Source organism: Sander lucioperca, chromosome 2, assembly GCF_008315115.2.
Source record: "Sander lucioperca isolate FBNREF2018 chromosome 2, SLUC_FBN_1.2, whole genome shotgun sequence".
Lineage (NCBI taxonomy): Eukaryota > Metazoa > Chordata > Actinopteri > Perciformes > Percidae > Sander > Sander lucioperca.
Window position 1 is genome coordinate 27334577 of NC_050174.1, and position 21378 is coordinate 27355954.

Genomic DNA, 21378 nt, shown 5'->3' on the forward strand with positions numbered 1-21378 from the left:
CATGACCTCAGTATTCAACCCGTTCTCACTCCCAACGCATCAAACATCAGATCAGTGGCTCTCAGCGTTGGATACCGATGCAAAAATCCGCCTTCTTGCATCTGTATGGAACGCACCAGACAGAGCAGCAGCTCGCGGCGCTGTAAGATGGCGTAGTATTAATAGAGACAACGGTAGAGAGTAGTATGAAAGACCAAAAATCTGCGTAAGGAGGTTGGCTAGGGTGGTAGATGGGACAACACAGGACTTTCACCCAGGAGACCGGGGTTCATGTCCCATTCCTGTCCTGCGTGTCACTGAAACGTACATTTCATAACCCCACTCACCATATTTTCCTAAACCTAACTGTCCTGTTCTTGTGCCGCATGTCAGATAAACGTACGTCCCGACCCAGGGCGTCAAATAGTGACGCCAAAAGTCCCGACCAAGCGCGTCTAAATAAGATGCTTAAGGAGACTTTTTGTGTCAATAACAAATGCCAAAGGCACCTGACGTGTAAAGTATCGCTTTTTGACACGTTGGGAGTGAGAATGTGTTGCAGTACACTACAACACTACAATGCTGGCCACACCAATGAATACTACTGACTTTCTGCAAATAATAAAGCTCCAGAGAAGAGAAAGAGAACATATGGACTCCACACAGATCCGTGGACTCACCTCTGTTGTTGAGTTTGATGTTGAGGGGCAGCTGCGAGGCCATGGCCAGCAGGTTCTGCTGCAGGGCGTGTTGCATCATCCTCTGCTGCTCCTCTGCCACCATCATCATCTTCTTCTCTGGTGGTTCACCACTCTCCAGCTTCTCTCTGAGCTGTTCCAGGGCTGCGGCCTGGACAGCCTGGGCTGCGGCTGCCTGAGCGGCCACGGCTGCTGCATGATGGCCGCTGGGTGACATGGGGAGGGCCAACCGGCTGGGCAGGCAGCTGGCCATCATGGACTCCTCTGGAGAGAAAAAGACTATTAAGTGCCGCAGGAAATTCGGCCGGATGTCCCTCATTTTTGGCCGGATGTCCGTCACCTTCCTCTTTCTTTGTGTTGGCGTTCTATTCTACTCTACTCAATTGAATTGTTAATCACAATTATTTGTATGACAATAAATAGTCAACTAAAATGTCATGATTGTCACAGCCCTAAAAACCCTCCTCCCACACCTTTTCGCCACTGAAGTTGGGTGGGTTGCATCACTTTGCAAAACTGTCAATACGGCATTCACACCCACAAAACCATCACCAGAGGCAGGTTACAGCTAATAAATACCAGAAGCCAAGTAGTATATATCAACAACGTTTAATTTCTGGGATTGTTTCTGGTGCTGCCAGAGGTTCCGCCGGATGTCCGTCACCTTCCTCTTTCTTTGTGTTGGCGTTCTAAACTCTGGTGGATTTGTGAGGACTATGGTTAACTGCTCCTCAGATCTCTGCAGGGTAAATCCAGACAGCTAGCTAGACTATCTGTCCAATCTGAGTTTTCTGTTGCACGACTAAAACTACTTTTGAACGTTCACATGTTCCACCAAAACAAGTTCCTTCCTGAGTCTATTTTGCAGAGGCACCGTCATTGAAGACGGGGCTTAGCACCACCCAAGACGATTGTGATTGGTTTAAAGAAATGCCAATAAACCAGAGCACGTTTTCCTCCCATCCAGGAATGCTGTGTGGACTAGCCAGACCTTCCTCTGCACCGCTGTGGAGGAAGGTCTGGCAATGCAAGACTAAGAAGCTGATAACTGTCTCTAAACACGTCTGCATGCTTGTACGTGTAAACAGGCTGTATGTGACAGCTCCTGTCACCTGATGATATTACTCTGTGCAGTAAACTTTCACTATTTGTATTTGGTCTTTGCTCTTATTGAAATATACTAGTTCCTGTGAATATTTTAAATTACTTTCATAATGCATGTCACACAGACATTTTCATCCCTACATTTCTGCTTTCTGGTGAAGTGTTTTTTAACTTGAGGCTGACAATTTCTGCTGATTTTTAATGCAATGCTAATAACGGGGCGTTGCGTAATTTTGTCACAGATAGTGTAAGATCTTTAAGATATTACCCTACCATTATGGCTAGTCAGCAGCTATGTCATTTATAACTATGAGACTAGATTGTTTCTGGTGATTTGACATTAAAGTTGGATCATAGATCCAGCCAACATGCTAATGTGGGCTCAATATTTGCAGGTTGCCATGCTAGGTGGGGTAAATATGGTTTAGCATAGGCTACTGTGATTATAGAATACTTTCTGTTGGGCCATATAGTGACCAACAGAGGCACACATGGTGCTAGTGATGAGACAAAGCACAAACCCTTCAGTAACACATGATGCTGGCAGATTTCAATTATTCAATTTGTTAATTGAAACAATTGATCATGTTCAAGATCCAAACCATGCAAATTAACTACAGTGACAACACTAACATAAGTTCAAATCAAATGTAACACAGATTAGTCAGCTGCTTTTTTCTTTGAGGACCTGTAATCAAAGGGCCCCAAAGCTCTTCATGGTGCTATGTGTCTCTGAAATTGGTGGTGCTATATGAGGAAGTCCTGCAAGATGTTTCCTCTTTCTGGAGAATGACAATACTACCCGCAAGTTGCATGAGTATGAATGAACAGAAAGAAGGCAACTATTGTGACATATATTTCTGATATGTGAACATACTGACTTCTTCTTAAGTGACCGGGTAATCACGCAACAATTTCTCAAAAAGATGCTGTGGTCTCCGTAATACATCATGTGCAACCTTTTCTTGGACAAAGTATTCATAAGGAGGAAATGAATCATCTTTCAGAGTGACAGAAAAAGGATTTGTTTATTTAAGATCTGGCCTGCTGATTGCATCATGACCAGAATACACTCTTATTCATCAGACCAACTGCGTGCTTATGTGCCAGATTTTGTTTGCAAAAAGTTACACTGCACAATGTGTTGGTTCACCCAAATTTCAAAAGTACACATTTTCTTACTTTCCTCTAGGAGTATCCAGCCATGCTTTTAATGTGAAACATCTGCACAGGAAGTGTAGAGTTTCATAGACAGTGGCTTAACTCTCCAGAAGAAATGGAAAAGTAGAACCGAAGACTGTAAAAAGAATGGACAGAGCTTTCGGGTCTGAAAAGTGAAGCCAAAGCTGAAGCTCCTTAAAGCTGCATTCTCTCTAACTTCCAGCAGGGGGAGACTCCACTGGCTCCAAAAAGAAGTCTGTTTCTATAGAAGTCTATGAGAAAATGAGACTACTTCTCACTTGATTTATTACCTCAGTAAACATTTCCATAACTTTATGGTCCCATTTAAGTCTTCAATACAGCATGATGTTCATTTTGTAAATTATGGTCCCATTCATTTTGAAATAGATGATAAAGCAGGGGATAATTTAGGCAAAACTCCGCAGATGACTTGCGTCAGCTGGTTGACAATCGGGATGTTCCCCTCCTAGCGTTTAGCTTTGCGCAGCGCCATTGAAACCATACACAACACTAGCTTAGCTTCATCATCCTCCCCAGCGCCACAATCTTGTCCAAATATGGTCACGTCTGGTTTCAAAAAACCAAGATGGCGACAGCCTGATGACAAACTCGAGCAGGCCCCCAGGAAGTGCGCTGGGCTTTGAAGGAAATTCGACATTGTTGCCAAACTGTTGCCAAATGACACCATTTCACTATCAGAATTTGATCCAATCGGTCAGAATCATTTAATCCCCATTCAAGTTAGTGGAGTGCTTAACAGGAAGTAGCTGGCTCGGCCAGCGGAAGTATAGTCTAGTGTGCCTGCTTTATAGGCTGCAAATGGCAGAAGCAGTGCCAATCATTTGGGTAGATTTATACGCGGTTTTGGCTCCAAAAGCTATAAACCAATTGGTGACGTCACTGCTGCTACATCCAGTATTTTTTGTGTATGAGTAGAACCAGCTGCAATTTAATTAAACGCCCTATTGAAACTAAAGGAATTATTATTCTTCCGGCAAATGAATTGCCTTTTTGACATACTCAAAAACTCACCAAAATTGGTGGTCGCATCAAGCCTGGTGAAAATGTACGTATTTTAAGGATTTCGGGAACAGGCGCACAAAAATGGCTTGCTAGCGCCCCCTACAAAACTTACAAAATTGAGCCACTGCAGTACGTTTAACGTAGACTAACGAAACTTGGTACACATATGTAGCATGTCAAGATGTACAAAAAAGCTCATTGGAGCCATACCCTAAACCCAACAGGAAGTCCGCCATTTTGAATTGAAAGTTCGAAATTAGTGCAATTTTGTTTCATTTCCACATGTCGTACTTTAACGAACTCCTAGAGATTTCATCCGATGGACTTCAAATTTGGTCTGTACCATCTCAACACCTTAACGATGAAAAGTTATTACGGTGTGGGCGTGGCGTCACCTTTGACAAGAGTCCAGGCCTGAGAACGTATACAGGCCAATATTTACTTTTGGTCATAGCGCCCCCAGCTGCCAACAGGAAATGCGCCTTATATGACAAACATCATCCGATTTACATGAAACTTAGAATGTGTGGTCTACATGTGATACTGAGCCACCCCCTATACTTTAACCACGCCCACTTACTCAGGCCACGCCCCCTTTCATAACATTTCAACCATTTGGTAGACCCTTGTGTGAGGTATCATTGAACTCAGCAGAGAGTTCCTTCTTCATTGGTGATGGTTTGGCTCGCCCCCCTATGCTTTGGCCACGCCCCCTTTCACAGCTACTGAACTGTATGACGTAGTGTCTTGTGTGAGGTATCATTGAACTCGGCAGAGAGTTCCCTTTTCATTGGTGACGATTTGTAGTGTCTGAGTGCCGCGCTAATGCACGGTCGCAAGGAGCGGCGTCTGCCAGTAACCCCGACGCACGCAGAGGAGCAAGGGCCCGTCCATCGCTGCTTGCAGCTTTAATTAATTATTGAATTAAAAGAGTACCTGTGTTAAAAAGAGTAAGTGAGAGCAGCAGGGTGGTCAGTATGACTTGTAGGAAGTGCTGGGTTTGCACCAACAGCAAACAGGTGATGATCAGAAAACAGAGATTCTGCTTACTAAAATATGATGAAATATACTTCTTCTTCTTCGGTTAAATGGTCACACAATACTATTTGAGATTTTGTGGTATCGTCTTGTTTTATTGTGTGTTATATATTGTGTTATATATTGTGTTGTCTAGGTGGAAAAAAATACAAAAATATTCTACTTAAGTAAAAGTACTAGTAGAATGACCGGTATAAATATCTACTCAATTAAAAGTAAAAAGTAGCTCATTTAAAATTTACTCTGAGTAAAAGTTACTTAGTTACTTTTCATCAGCGGGAGGAGATATATATTTTTTTGGATTTAAACTTATTTAATATTATATTTATAATTTTGCGATTTGAGGGCTAACCCTAACCCAAAGCGAAAAAACAAAAAAAAAGACAAAAACCTTGAAAAAAGTGACATATAACATAAACTCAAAAAGCAAAAAACAAACAAACAAACAAATAAAACATTTAAATTTGAGTTTTTTAGACAGATACTTTGCCAAAACAACGTTAGAGATTTTTTATTCAGTTTTTTTTTACTCCGTAACAGATGTGATTTAAAATGTAGCAAAGTGCAATAACAAAACATACTTACGTAAAAGTAAAATTACAGATTTTAAAAACTACTTCAAAAAGTAGAAGTACACAAAAAACTACTCGATTACATTAATGTGAGTAATTGTAATTTATTACTTTCCACCTCTGGTCTTATGTTACCTTTCTTGATGACAGGCACGTGGGAGATATGGCCACTGTTGTGCGTGGGCAGAGACAGGTGGGACATGTGCATCTTTGGTGAGGACAGGAGGGTGGGGGTGCCCACGGGGGAGTAGCTGAAGATGGCTGAGCCGTAGCTCTGCCGACGGCCTTCCCGCCGGTTGCTGTCGATAGCTGCCTGAAGCTCCCCGGGGGAGCTCAGTCCCCGCTTTTCACATTCATACGGGTAGAGGTACTTCATATACCTGCAGGGATGAAGAAGAACTCAATGATTTACTCGATTAACTGTGTCACACAAGGGCATAGGTTTAGTTTCAACATTGGGGGGGTGACACATTATAACTGGGGGGTCTGAGGGTCCTCCCCCAAAACCTTCTGAGCATCAAACACTTCGTTTCCTGTGTCTGAAATCATTGGAAAACATATATTTACTGGTATGAAGTAAGGCTGGATCCGAATATCTAACAATGCTGATATTCGTTTGTTTGGTAGGTGTTCCATTTTCTTTTGGATTTGGATATTTGTTTTTTGTTTTCCTTCAATGCTGTAATAAAGTTGAGAGGGATTCTAAAACTGAACGTCTGAATATGTTTGTTTCCACTGGTGAGAATGCCTTTAGCAGCTTCATTTGGGTGTGTTGAAATTTAAAATGTATGGGGTGCCACATATGCACTTTGTTGCTCTGCAACACTTCCTGTTGATGAATGTCAAAGGTGTTGTATATTTTTGAGGGTGACTTTACCACCATACTGTTCATGTTGTGCAGTATATGCACAATGTTGTATTATTTAAGATAAGATAAAAAAAAAACTTAATTTATCCTGAGGGGAGTTGCTGTGCAGCGGTTGCAGTACAAAGTAGGAAAATGTGTAAATATAAAGAGTGCAAATTTCAAAATCTAAAATAAAATTAACTTATTATTCCTTCAATATAGATTAGTTCTTGCCATGCAGATACTTCGCATAACTGCAAGTAAATGGCTCCTAAAACCAGATTCATAAAAATATCCTGCATTGACAATAATGCATTCTTTGGCAAAAACCTTACATCTTAAACTTTGGTAATTATCTTGATTTTTTTTAAATGATTTGAAGTAACAGCTCCTCTAAGGGTTATGACACTGTTTCAGTCCTTTAGGTGTATAAACCCCCTGTGGGTATTGCCCAAAATGCATTATCATTAGGGATGCACTGATAGCAATACTGACAAATAGCTGGATTGTTAATCAGTGACAATGAGACTGATCTATTTAATTATGTTATTATTATTTATTTAAACAAAAAATACAATTGAGTACATGTATTTCCAAGTATGTATTTGCTGCATTTTGTTAAGTTATTATTAGTAAATCAATGTTTAACTCAAGCCTGGTGTTGCCTTACACATAAAAGAATGATCCCAGTCACTTCCACACAGCGAGGGACACAGCTTATTAATGAATGAAACACTGGTATCAGATCGGAACACGGCATCAGCCCATACTCAACGCCCAGGTTTCGGAATCGGTATTGGGACTGAAAAAGTCAAATCAGTGCATCCCTAATTATCATTCAGATCAAACAACCTCAACCTCAATCTTTAGTTCCAGAAATGTTTGTATCTCTTAGAAAATACAAGGTTATAACATTTCAGCCTACTCAAAAATATGTCATTGAATAAGAGCCTGGGTCTGTCCGAGGTTTCTCCCTAAAAGGGAGTTTTTCCTCGCCACTGTCACACTAACTGCTTGCTCTTGGGGGAATTACTAGAATTGTTGGGTCTTTGTAAATTACAGAGTGTGGTCTAGACCTACTCTATCTGTAAAGTGTCTTGAGATAACTCTTGTTATGAATTGTCACTATAAATAAAATTGAATTGAATTGAATAATAACAATTACTAAAAACGTTTTTCCACATTACTCTTAAAAGACAGTATTGTGAGGTGAGGTTTGGTGTGCAAACAGTGCAGTCTAACAACACTGAGACTCATACAGACAGATTAAATGCCATGGAGAATACTATAATTACCATGAATCAGGGGATTGGCAGGTAAAGACCACTCATATACCACTGCGGCAGGAAATGAAGATGACTGTGCTTTTCACCTGTCTGGGCATGTGTAATCAAATAAGCCTTTAAAAGGCATTTCAAGAAAAGGAATGATCATATTTTAATCATAGCAGATGAATTAAAGCAACAGAGGCCTGAAACCGAAAATCACTAGATACAATAAAAACAACCCAACATTGGATTCATCTCGGACACTAGAGCTGAACAATTCACAATTTTGCTGTACAATTAATTGTCTCAGAAATAATTGCGATTAACAATATAATTGTCTCTTTCAGTCAAATTTAAAAATATTTATTCATCTATTGGCCTTTAAATTTAAAGGAACACCTTGCCCACCTCACTTAGATCGATTACTTAATTTGGTTTGTTTTAAGGCATCTGTCTTTAATTATTTACAATCAACCTGCTCTTACTTCTAACTTGACATGACACGATTCTTGTTGATATTTTTTTTTTCTTCTTTTTTCCCCTCATGGGTAAATAGCAGCACTTTGGGATGCATGCAAACTTATTGTGTATTTACTTCTTGTGTGTGTGTGTGTATATATATATATATATATATATATATATATATATATATAATAATAATAATAATACATTTTATTTATATAGCGCTTTACATGGTACCCAAAGACACTTTACACTTTAACCAGCTCATATATAGCACATTAAAAACAGATAAGCAATAAAACCAACACATAAAACAAGCATATTATAAGCAATTAAAAACAATAAAACTAAACAATAAAACGAAAATAAATATATATACAGCATATATTTTTATATGGGGGGAATCAGTTGGCGTTGGAGTACTCAAGCTTGGGAGTGCTGTGTGTATGTGTGAATGTATTTTGTGTTTTGTATTTGCCCCATCGAAAATGAGATGATTCATGTCAAGGGGATATCCTTCTAATAAATACTTAAACACTTAAATACTTTTTTTTCCCAAACAATTAAAGTTTGGAATGAATCCCAGGATACATCTTTGGGTTATATCACTGTCATGTGTTTTATGTCTGTGGTACAATCTGAAAGAGACTCGCGCCAATAACACGGAAGCTGATTGGCAGCAATATAAATTACATGTTGGTCTCATTTGTCGTCGTAATACAGCAAAATTATATTTGGACTAGTGAAAGAAAGAACTACAACACCACAGAATAAAAAACACATTCTGAGGTAGCATTACATGGAAGTAGGAAAATTAAGACCTGTTTAAAATGATTTAAGACCTACAACACAATACTTGAGTGAATTTAAGACTTTTTAAGGCCTACAATTTTGAAATTTTAGACTTTTTAAGACTCCGCGGAAACCCTGTATATAATTGTTACAAGCCTATTGGACACACACATGGAACACTTGTGGCCGGCCTGGTCAGTGTGAGTGCAGGTTATCAGTCATCTGGGGTTATCATCTGTGCTCGTACTCACTGTGTTCGGAGAGTGAAAGCTGCACTGGTAATTGAGGTAGGGAGGTTAAGGCCTTTGGTGATCTCACGCCATATTTTCTTATTGATGACTTCCACTAAGCCGCCTTTTTCTGTGACGAGCTTGTAGAGCATGTAGAGATCCAACACCTGCTTGGCCATGATAGGAATCCGATTCACTGGAGTCCCTGCAGAAAGCAAACACAATATCCACAATCAATTCCATTAACTTTGGTTCCTCCCATCAATAGACTTCTGCACCTTCTTATATGGCCAATTTATCTCCAGCCAGTCAAATGTCTGACAGCTCTGTTAACAGCAGCAAATATAACTTTCAAAAAAAAGTTTGTAATGTCTTATCTGTGCATCCACTGGAAACAGCTTCATCGATTATACATGTATTATTTCTATGACAGGATGAAAGGATCTCTGAACATGTGATAAAACTGTTTCATCTCATTTAATTATGGAAGACGACAAACTTTAAAGCTGTTCACAAAAAGTAATTAACATTGGAAAGAAATAACAACAGAACCACAAATAGATTAGCCCGCACTTGTTTTAAACTCATAAATACAACCTGTGGTAATCTCCTATTAATGACTGACAACCTGCCCCCTTATTAGCAAAATAAAGAGGCTCAGACAATAATTTGTATTTGCAATTTAATGTTAGGCAATAAAGAGAGAACGGCTGGCTCTTTGTGCAGATTCCAAAGTGGTTGACCCTGAGATAATTAACCTGCATTTTGCTGATAGAGTTCCATTGTGCCCATCGGATTTACCATAATAGCGATCAATAGCTGCAGAAATATAGTGCAAACAACAGCAGTGGGGCCTATACAGTGAGGGGGGAGGAGAGCTCTGAAGTATCGTCTGAGGTGGTAAAACCACATCAATTAAGGCCAGTAATTACGGCTTCATTTCGCGGTGCTGGCATGTGAACGAATGAGACACTATTAAAACAGAAGATTGATGTTCCCCTCTCCTCACGAGACAATGCCAGTAGTAAATCTGAAGCTGCAGTGCCTGGACATTGCTCTGTGGTGAAGACAGTGCAGGAGAGGCTTGATTGAGGCAAAAAATAATTTCAGCAGGTAATGAATTAACCTTCACAACAGGCATGAGGTTTATGAGTTGGAAATGGCACAGTACAATTCAAAGGACAACATGAGAAATCTGATCTTATGAAAAAGTTCTACTTATTATATGAAAAATAATTGCAATCTTTTTGTCACTATACATATTGTATAGTAAAAAAAGTCTATGTGAAACCCTGACAAAAACCCTAAAGAGACATAATGCAAGTTATAACTCCACAGTGGCCCAAATGTCCTCCCAACTCACAGCTCCAAAACTCAGTTATGAACTGTGGTGAGTTTTATAAACACTGACCTGGACAATCTGTCGTGGGCTGTGTGTACAGATTGTTGTCAGTTGAGAACATATAGGATGTTTCCAAAGACTCTAAAGTCATTCTACAGTGATAATCAATCACTGCCTGGAATGACAACACCAAGTAACGCATTACAATTACTCACGTTCCTGTAATTGAGTATTGTTTTTCTGTACTTCTACTTTATAAAGTAGTTTTTCAAATCTGTACTTTTACTTTAACTCAAGTATATTTTGTTTGAAGTATTCTACTTCGCTACATTTGAAATCACATATGTTTCTGAGAAAAAAAAAATGCAAGGAAAAAAATTGCGCAACCCCGTTTAATTCTGCTGTTGTTGAACTCAAAGGAAATGAAGAGAACACCCGGCCATATTTGAGCGACCACTTCGGCTTCAAATGCAAGAAAGGGGACAGCTTTATTATGCAGTGTAAGCTGGGTTTGCCCAAAGAGACCGAACTAGCATCTTATAAAAACTGCACAAGCATGTAGACTCTACATTGTAGAGGTAACGTTAATACTTGTACCATTGCATTGGTAGTTAAAAAATAAGTTTTCATAGTTATCCTGGACCTGGACACCAAGGACTCTTACCACAAGGGCAATAGACTCAGTGGACTCCACAAGGGAGATATACAGTATATATATATATATATATATATATATATATATATATATATATATATATATATATATATACATACATACAGTACATACAGTATATATTTGAAGTGTTTGCTTATAAAATTGAGAAAATGAGAGCATTTAGTTTTTTACGTTATAGGGTATACAGTATACAAAGTGCAGTTAATGCAGTTAAAGAATTGAGTTCTACAGTAAAACAAAACCAGATCCTCACCTCCACCCTCCTCCTACAGCTTTGCTTTATTTACACTGATTATAATGTGCATCCATGCTGATCTATAAAACTATTATTTTGCTGAAGACACAATAGCCAACCAAACAAGGATTGAGGTAATAAATAAAAGCCTCAGCCTTTGTCTGACAGAATCTGAGGAGAGACAAGCCTCTTAAAACAAGATTTATGTGCTTTCAATACCGAGGGTGATGCATTTGGCTCTCTGATTCCCTGAAAGAGATATAAGGAATAAAAGAGTGAGTATGGAGGCCTTTTGTCAGCACAAACTATCTAATCAGGCTATGTATCATTATGACAATGAGCAATGGTGGACAGAGTGGAAGAAATCCACTTTGCACAGCGTCTAACAGTCGTCTTCAGTTAATCCCTCAGCTGCAAAGAGACGAGGAGTTTGTAATTGGAACAATGTGGAGCATCAGGGCCTCTAGTAGTGCAGTAATCATCTTTATGCTTGGCTTCATCGCTGATGCGCTCACTTTGCACCTCCGAGCCGATAATGGGATGAGAATTTCTTCTCCTCATTGACTTTGCTCTTTTAACCCATGAAATGAACGATTAATGCAGCGTCACAGGGGAAACCAACTGTTTATCTACCTCTGTTCAACTCCCAAAAAGAAGACGGGGGGGGGGGCGGCTTTGATGTATGGTGACATACATCACCATTTTTTTTTCTTGTCAACAAACCCCATGAAAATACCCAAACAAGGTTAGTATTGGGAGTTTATCATAGCCTGATATGTCTTATAATGTAAAAATGATAGTAGTTTAGCAGCTAAAACCATGTTTACCATACTATATATATATATATATATATATATATATATATATATAGCCCGCTAATATTTGCTAATTAGCACTACACCAAAAGTACAGCTGGGGCTGACGTGTTTTTACTTTTGCAGGTTTTTGGTCACAAAGCCAAAGTATTGGATAAATTAAAGATGAAATGTCTGAATTAGAATAGTTTTAAAATGGTGTTTTTTTTAATTGTGCTTGGCTCGAGAGGCCGCTATGTGGAGCCCCATGGTCACAATGTCATGCGTGCATCAATACTGATACCAAGACTTTTTTTTTACATTGGCTTACTGTGAGAAAAGTTGTAGTTTCTACAAACCCTTGGATCCATTTTAACAAAAGAAACAACCGTTTTCAAATGTTAACTAAATACTGTAACTATAACAGTTGCAGAGCATACACTGTGCTAGCTGTGTGAAGACTCCACTAAAGAACAGAGAAAAACATAAAAAACAAAGAAAGTCAACTCAAAGGTGAAAGTAGCATGCAGCAGCAAAGTAAAGAGGAATATTTAGTGTCACAGCGATCGAAGACTCTGCCATTTTTTTTAAGGTGACTCTCAAGTAGCCTTTTCTTCTGCCACATAGTATTCTTAAGCAATTAAGCTGGGGACAAAAGTTGACTTGTTTGAGAAAAAGTGCTGATGGTAGTAGTCCTCCGAGATAATAATCAATTAATAACCACAGCCCGGGGCAACAGTAAATCACCCTGGGTATTTATCAACACACAAAGGAGGCCATCACAGCCATTGTCTGATGGTATCTCTCAAGGAGGATTCCATGTCTCTACTTCCAAGACTGAAAAACCATCACAAAGGGGTTCTGACCATCTGCTGCATGATTCAAGCCATTAAGGCTCTCTGACAAGAGAAAATATGTCGGTGAAATACTGCGCTGCATCGCCATCACAGAAGGGATTCGGCAGAAAGCAAGACACTGCTTGCCTTGTCTGGATTGAAGTATGAACAAATACAATATACAGTATATTAATAAATACAGAATCTCCTTGGAATCATGTTCATGTAAGGAAACATGAGTCCAGGGATTGCTGTACTAAAACTGATTCCGCTACAGTGACTGAATGAATATTGAAAACACAATTATAAAATGTGCAATGACATTGACAGAGAAACCAAATTTAAAGGGACAGTACAACCCAAAATCAATAAAACATATTTTTCCTCTGACCTGTAGTGCTATCTATCAGTCTAGATAGTTTTGGTGTGAGTTGCTCAGTGTTTCAACATATCGGCCGTAGAGATGTCTCCCTTCTCTCCAATATAATAGAACTAAATGGCTATCGGCTTGTGGTGCTCAAAGCACGTCTCTGTCCAGAACTCATGTCTCGGTTACTAAGGTAATGCAAAGACCTGGTTGTAAACAGTTTCATGTAGGAACTATTTTCTTTCTGCCAACCGTATCACCGCGCAGAGGGAACTCGCGCTCATGACAGCGTGAGATGTAAACATTAATGGCGTCCCCCTCGGCTGAGCTGTAACGTTAGCTAGCTCAGGTGAGCTAGCAGTATCGGTTAGCTATAAACTAATCTCCACAAGCAGGCAATGTCGGACCACGAGGATGACATCATTTCACTAATCACTTCACTTCATCATATATCACTTTAATATATTTACTTTCTGTACTTATCCTGTAGCTTGTACACTTTTAGCGTTGCTTTCCTTGTTTTGTTTTTCTTAGACTGAACTAAGTTTTGTTTGGAGAATCTCAATTCAATTAAAATCTAAATCACAAGTTAAAAAAAAAAAAATTTAATCCAGCTCCAGGTTGTTCTTCCATAGAAGTACATTAACAACTAGCCCAAGAGCTTATGCCACAAACTGACCATGGTCCTTCATTTAGGAACTCAGACTCACATTTACACTAAGTTAACACTAACTAACCCCTCATACTAGTTATACAGCTACAACTATTTTACTGCAGGCAAATGTAGGCCTGTACAGCAGGCTGTGTTTCATTTGCAAGATAAATCAATCAATCATAATTAAAGTAACATTAGCTGTGTTCTGACATGATTATCCAGAAAGGAGATCATTTCAATGTTTTCTTAGGAGATTGTGACCAATGAGATTATTAATATCTGCAAAACCAAAGGTCACTCGAGACCAGCTCTTTCAGGCCTGGAGGAGGACTGTCCTCCAGTTGGGACCCATACTCACTTTTAAAGCCTGTCACTGAGCTGAGCCAATGATAGACCAAGGAGAATCCACTCAGACAATTTCATTTTAAACTGGTAGAGGAGGAGTAAAGAGAGAACCGTGAGAACAATGGCTCTGACTTGTTTGAGGAAACAAGCCATTAGCCTTTAGTCTATATCCTCAACTTTGGCTTTAGTAGGATGGTAACTTCATTATACATTAATCTGTTAGTGGCTTAACAGCTGACATAATTTTATCATGAAGCCCCCCCGAACATGAAATCATTTTTTCATACTGTTCAGCAATTTCTCTGTGTTGCACCGGCAGATTTGTAAGGTTCTCACCAGGTAGCAGCTAGCCTCTGTAACACAAGCGCATTTCGATTCACATTTAGACCAAAGGAGGAAAGATCAAATATGTGTCTTAGAATGGCAACTGGGTACTGGACTTCCAAACCAACAGACTACCAGTGTATTAGGTAAGATAACTGCAACTCCTCAACCCTCACCCTGAACACTGGCGTCCCACAGGGCTACGTGCTGAGTCCTCTCCTCTACTCCCTCTTCACCTACAACTACGCGCCCGTACATGGTTCCACCACCATTACCAAGTTTGCAGACGATGCATCAGCAACAGCAGGGAGGAGGTCCAGCCTCCGACGCTGTGGTGCATTACAGCAACCTGGCGCTCAACATCAAGAAGACACTTGTGATTTTGCATTTTAAATAAACTTAATCGTAGATTACTGTATAGGTAATTGGTCCTCACGATGATAATGGGGTTTGATTAATCAAAAGGCGTAAATGCTTCATTATCCATTATGAAAGAGACATTTGTGTTGTTTCCTCTGATGAAACTCTTTTGAGTTAACCTAATCCTGAGACTCAGCTTGTTCCCACATCGGATAAATATAGCTGCACACATCCTCGCACCCAAATTACACTGAGGGGAGCAGATCTCCTTTTCATCTGCTCAGTCTATCAGGGCCTCTAATAGTTTCATACACAAGACACCAAAGCTGGTAACACTTTATAATAACCATCATTTATAAACAGTTATTTTACTGTTAACAATGTAATTAGTAATGCTATAATGTGTTATGTTAACAGTGTATTGTAGCACACATCCTAACATTTTTATATTATATTAAGCATTTGTAAATGATTACTTACTGATTGTAAACCATCAATAAACATTATATGGATGCTTTTATAAAGTTGCAACTGATGATTATAAGACTGTGTTAATGGGCAATACATATTTATAATTTTCTAAACATTATTTATAGCTATTATAAGAGCACAAATAATCAATTATCATCTATTTTATCAATCACCAAAAAACATTTAAGCCATGGTAACTGCCATCACGCATTCAGGCAGAATTTCTCCGACCCATTTGGCAATGCAAATGTGTTTTATATTAATGGGATATAAACCATATATGCAAACTGAGCAGGCTTCCCACATGGCCTGATGTAAATGTACATGACTTCATGACTTTCCACCCAGCAAAGTTCTGTGTTTTGGATTGGCAGCAGCAAGGCACTGAGCCACAGGCAGTTGATATTCACCTAGTATAATCTCATAAGCAATATGACACAATTAATACAGTCATTAACTTTGTTTATTGTCCCAGACTGGATGTTGCTCCAAAACTGTTTCTCCAGGTTGATTGGTGAATTAAAAAAGCTGAACCATCATAAAGTCTAAATGCAGTGCCATGGAGCCGCACACGCTCAGCTGCTCGCTGTCTAAACGCACCGCAAGGCAGCACATCCCTGAGCTAAATGCTCTTCCTTATTTCACGATGTTGTTCTTAATACATCTGCTATAAATATTAAAAAGAAAAATGAATTGTTGTTACAGTTGCAGTTGGTTAATAAAAAATTAACTAAATGAATGAGACTGTTCACTGCTTCACACTCACAGGGCAGCTAGATGAACATTGGTAATGATTTTAGAAGGCACTGACAAACTGTCATCCTGCTGATCTGGGGTCAGATCAGAAGACCCTCATATGTGTCATTTTGGAAGGCCATGACAACTTATGTATTTTGTCCTTAAATTTTGGGGGACGTACATACATTTAAGTAAAAACGAACACAATAGGGGAAGTTTATGCACTGTGAACATGAAAATTTACAAAAACTTGACATCTCCATCTTACTGACAATGCGGAACAAAACATAGTGACATTCCAGTTTAGAGAGGAAAACCCCAATGCTTTGGTATTATTGTAGTCTGGATTCAGCCAGCCAATAAATCAGCAATGTTAAAGGAGCACTTTATTTTGACACTTTTCACTGGGATCTGCGCTCAGCGAGCCAGCCTGGCTGGCATTTCTTTGTCACTACAGAAGGACAGTGATGTTTTCAGGAAACATTGATTGGGATATTTGGAGCAGTCCACTCTGCTCACAGCCGTCAGAGGCGAGCGGTGGAGATAGGCGGCTGCTGATCTGCTTTGCACTGACAATGTCTCCCTACACTAAGTCCAAAATCAATCTTTAATTGAACGCTCCAACAACAATCCATACTGTCTCTAAACCCAAGTGACCACCCAACTACATCATTACTTCATCAACGTGTGCTTTCCTCCAGCTGTCACAGCACACAGCTGGACTGTGGGCCAATGGGACGCTAGTTTTTGGGATATTCCCACGGCCTTCATATATACAGTGACATAGACCTGGGTTATATGGAGAAAACATACTTACAACTTACAACATACAACTTTTCCATTATGATAAACAGTCCCTGGTACCTGCCAACAGATACTCTTTTTAGTACCACCTCCATCGAGGTTCCAAGCGAGCTGAGGCGATACCAAAAGGTGACGTAAAAACCTGCAGACTACTGATTGGTCAGAGAGCATCGTCACTAATCACTGCGTCATCATAGCTAGTGACAGACAGGGGGGGGGGGGGGGGTTCCTGAACAAACCCGCCATTTTTTAAATAGTTTAGCCAGCGGTGTTTTTTTTGCTGCCTCCAGCTTCTTTAGAAACTAAATGTTTCTTCTGGCAAACAGTCACATGCTGAGAGTCAAAAACACACACCTTCCACGTTCTATGTGTGTGTGTCGCGTTAGGTCACGGCAGTGTCCTGTGGCGTCGCTATGACGACCAGCTACGCTCGCCTCACGGCTGAGGCGGTACAAAATCTGCAATGGAAAAAAGGAGGATGGGGCACCGCGGCCGAGCCGAGTAGAGTAGAGCCGGTACTAGCAGTGGGTAAGCGCCATAATAAGTCTGGTAAGTTAAAAAAATTACATCACTTTACTGTAATGCAGCCTTTAAAACCAGGAAAAGACAACACTTATATACTGTATTATGATATCCAAAACTGAAGGTGATATCTGAAACATATATTGATTTAGATATATTGTTATCCACATATTGCCCAGCCTTACAGTGATGTGTCAAAGCTAAAACATCTATTTGTGTTCTTCCTTTTACACTGAAACACATTAGTTACATTATAGTTTTTTTAGTTATTAAGTGTACAGTATACACTGCAGCTGGCAAAATACAAGCAACTAAAGACATAAAAACTGGTATTTACTCTGACAATTTCACTCGCACTCTTAACAAAATTGTTAATAACATACAGTGTAACACATGAGTAAATATCAGAATATGAAGCAAGAATGCTTGTTGATTTATTATTGCTGACTGGCCACTATCTTTCCATATTAACACTGGTCCTCTCTGACACTGAGGGGGTAACATTTGGCCCATGCCAAGTTTCATCTTCAAGTTTCCACCTTTAATGCATTCCAACTCTGATAGCATCAATGCTTGTACCTATGATAAGGATCTATCCAAATACTGGGGATATAGATCTGGATTTCAGCTGTTAAATTATCATAATTGAATATATTCTGTTAAGTTTTCTGTGAGCAAAATACATTTAATGTTCCCATATACTGTACATTTCTATTTTAAATTACATTTACATTGCACAGGGGACCATGCTGTGGTTAAACATGGAAATAATAAAGTTGATATGAAACTTAAAACACAATTCAGATGATGTCATAGAATTCAATTCCAAGTCTATTGCATTGTAAGTCAAGGACAGGCAGGTGAGGACAAATGTTTCTGAAGACATGTAAAACATTGTGTACAGAACAAGGAATTCAAGATAACAAAAGCATGGCACGCTAACCCTGCGCTCCTAAAATAGACATTCATTGTAACTGGTAGTGCCTGCTGGGTGGTCAACTTCCTCATATTATGGAAGGGTCTAAACACGGATCTATTTCCCCAACAAAACCAGCGGCTGCCAGCACAATCCTCACACTCCATGGGACAAACACACCATTACACTGTAAGTGGCCAATAAAAGCAGATAAGTCATCATATTGTGAGGAGGCCTCTGAAGCTGATGTGCTCACAGAGGTCACTGAGGGATAAAGGAACAGTACAAATACTTGTTCTCGTCTCTTCCAGCAGGTCACAGAGATTTAGGCTACATTTACATCACTATGTTTTGGTTTAAAAATATCTTATATCTTCTGCTACGTTTCTCCCTCTCATTCCTCCTGCTCTGGTGTTTCCCCCTCTCATTCCCCCTGCTCTGGTGTTTCCCCCTCTCATTCCCCCTGCTCTGGCGTTTCCCCCTCTCATTCCCCCTGCTCTGGCGTTTCCCCCTCTCATTCCCCCTGCTCTGGTGTTTCTGAGCCCCTAAACCGGAGACATTTGGAAACACTTCTGACCCGTTTTGGTTTGGAATCTGCGGTCTTATCGTTCATAACGTCTCGTTCTCTGAGACTAAGCTACTAACGTTACCATGGTAACTACCAGCAGTGGGTGGAGTCTCCACGCTGCCTCCTGTTTATGTCCAGTATACCAGATGTTGATGAGATATGAGGTTTGGGCGTGTTAGTTTAAACACAGATTAGATCTTCTAATGGAGATAAAAACACTTGGTGCACAGAGATCACTTTGGGCTCAAAACTCAAACGCTTAAAAACCAAAACGTAACGATGGAGATGGAGCCTTTAATATTTTTACTGTGCCTTTTTGGAATGGGGATACACTTCCCTGGACATCAGGGTGAATGGTGTCTAAGGCAGTGTTTCTCAACCTGCAGGTCACACAAAGTCTGTTTCTTTCTTTCTTTTGTGAAATACAGAGAGCCTAATAATCAGACTGAATTGTCAAAGAGTATTAACATAAAAAGCTCCACCTACTTCCTTTTCCTGGAGCTTTCGTCTGAATCTTGCAGGCCTTGAAACATTTATATTTGATTTTTTGAGTTTTTGATAAATGGAAAATCAAAACTTTGAACACACAAAGTGAGCTCTGGTATGGCTGCAATTAGTTACCAATTACTGAAATGTATAAAAGTATTTTATATATGGAACATGTGCCTGTAAAGGACAGGTATTAGTAGTATTTATTTTTTGCACAATAAGATCAAGGCAACAGGTAGATAACAGGAAAAATAGAAAGATTGTGCAGGTGAGATTCATTTTTTTAATAATTAGATTTTTACCAGCCACTCAATAGATCACCATTGTTTTTTTTTTTGGCTGGTGAGTTAAGCAGATCTACCAGCCACTTGCATATTTTACCACGATTTGGCTGGTAGATGGTGCTAATTTTGAACCATGTACTTAAAAAACAAGCATATGGTTGGCTACATGAAACAACAAAGACATAAAACCATTTAAAAAGGTTAGGGACCCCTTCCTCCCAGAGACAAACACCACAAATATATAGCCAACTTCTGGAAAACACTGGAGTCCATGGGCGTGTGAAGTGTGAATGTTTATCAGCTGATTGATTGATTTACATATTAGAGAATACAGGGAAAAAAAATACTTTTAAAGGTAGAATTGTGAACAAGAAGTTTTGTAAGGGAAGAAGTGTATTCCTACTAAAGTGGAAAGAACTTACCTCGTTTCTGCATGAAAGTAAAAAGGTCATCAAGAAACTCTTTGCGCTTCTCATCATCATCCAATTCATACAGCTGAAAAAGACAGAAAGAAAAAAATCTGTTATAAAATGTATTCAATATTTTCACCAAAGAAAATCAAGAACATGTGGGATGAGTGGTACACTTTTACACAATAACAAAAAGTAATTATTCCATGTTGTATTACAGATTTTTTCTGTATTTAAAAACATGAATATTAAATAAATATTTAAAGAATTATAAAAATAGACTGAATTGACATGTTTATGGTAAAAGAACATTGAAAACCTGTAACTGTTAATAACCATACAATTATTTTTTTAAAGAAAATTAATTTGTTTGCACATAAAAATAATTTTAAAATACATTTACAAAATAATCATTTATCATAATTTCACAACTATTTCATCTCTAATAAATCAAACTGTTTTTTTTCAAGTTCAATTCAATTTTCAAGTAAAATTCAAGTTTAATACTGTAAATACATTTCTTAAGTTAGATAAAATCAGTGAATAGAGAAAATAGTTTTAACAGGTGTAAATTTCCTTCATTAAACATTAAAAAGACAAGAAATACACACGATTTAATGGGAAATTGAAGCTATAAACTGTATTTTAATTATGGAAAATGACGGTTATTTTACCGGGTTTTTTTGGCACCCCAGCTGCCAGAATATTACTATTTTTTTACAGGTTTTTTTTTACAGTGTAGGTGGGTGAGCAGTAGGGTTGTTGAGGATGATGGTTGCCGCAGACGAGGAAAATGAGTTCCTTGGAGACAATCTCAGAAACACAACGACTCAGGGCCGCTCGGCTGTTAGAACAATATCAGGAAAAGGCTTTTTGGACAGGAATAGCTTTTCCACATCTGGGCGCCTCAGAGAGGTATGTCTTTGTCAGCTCGGACCAAATGCCCATCACATCAGCTTTTCATATTCTACCCCTTCAAGAAGCTGTGCAGAAACATACAGAATGCTCAAGTCCTGTCATGTTCGCTCTGTGTTGTCCACAGCTGTG

General features: G+C 39.1%; 1 protein-coding gene across 2 annotated transcripts in view; it reads right to left on the reverse strand.

The window, feature by feature from the left end:
• arid3c (AT rich interactive domain 3C (BRIGHT-like)) overlaps positions 1-21378 on the reverse strand; it is an 84712-nt gene that overhangs the window by 7194 nt on the left and 56140 nt on the right. For both annotated transcript variants that reach the window (XM_031300469.2, XM_031300470.2), the window contains exons 3-6: positions 20344-20416; positions 9217-9400; positions 5732-5976; positions 660-941 (exon numbers count right to left, since the gene is read on the reverse strand). In XM_031300469.2, the coding sequence (XP_031156329.1) occupies positions 660-941; positions 5732-5976; positions 9217-9400; positions 20344-20416 (784 nt within the window). The remainder of the gene's footprint in view (positions 1-659; positions 942-5731; positions 5977-9216; positions 9401-20343; positions 20417-21378) is intronic.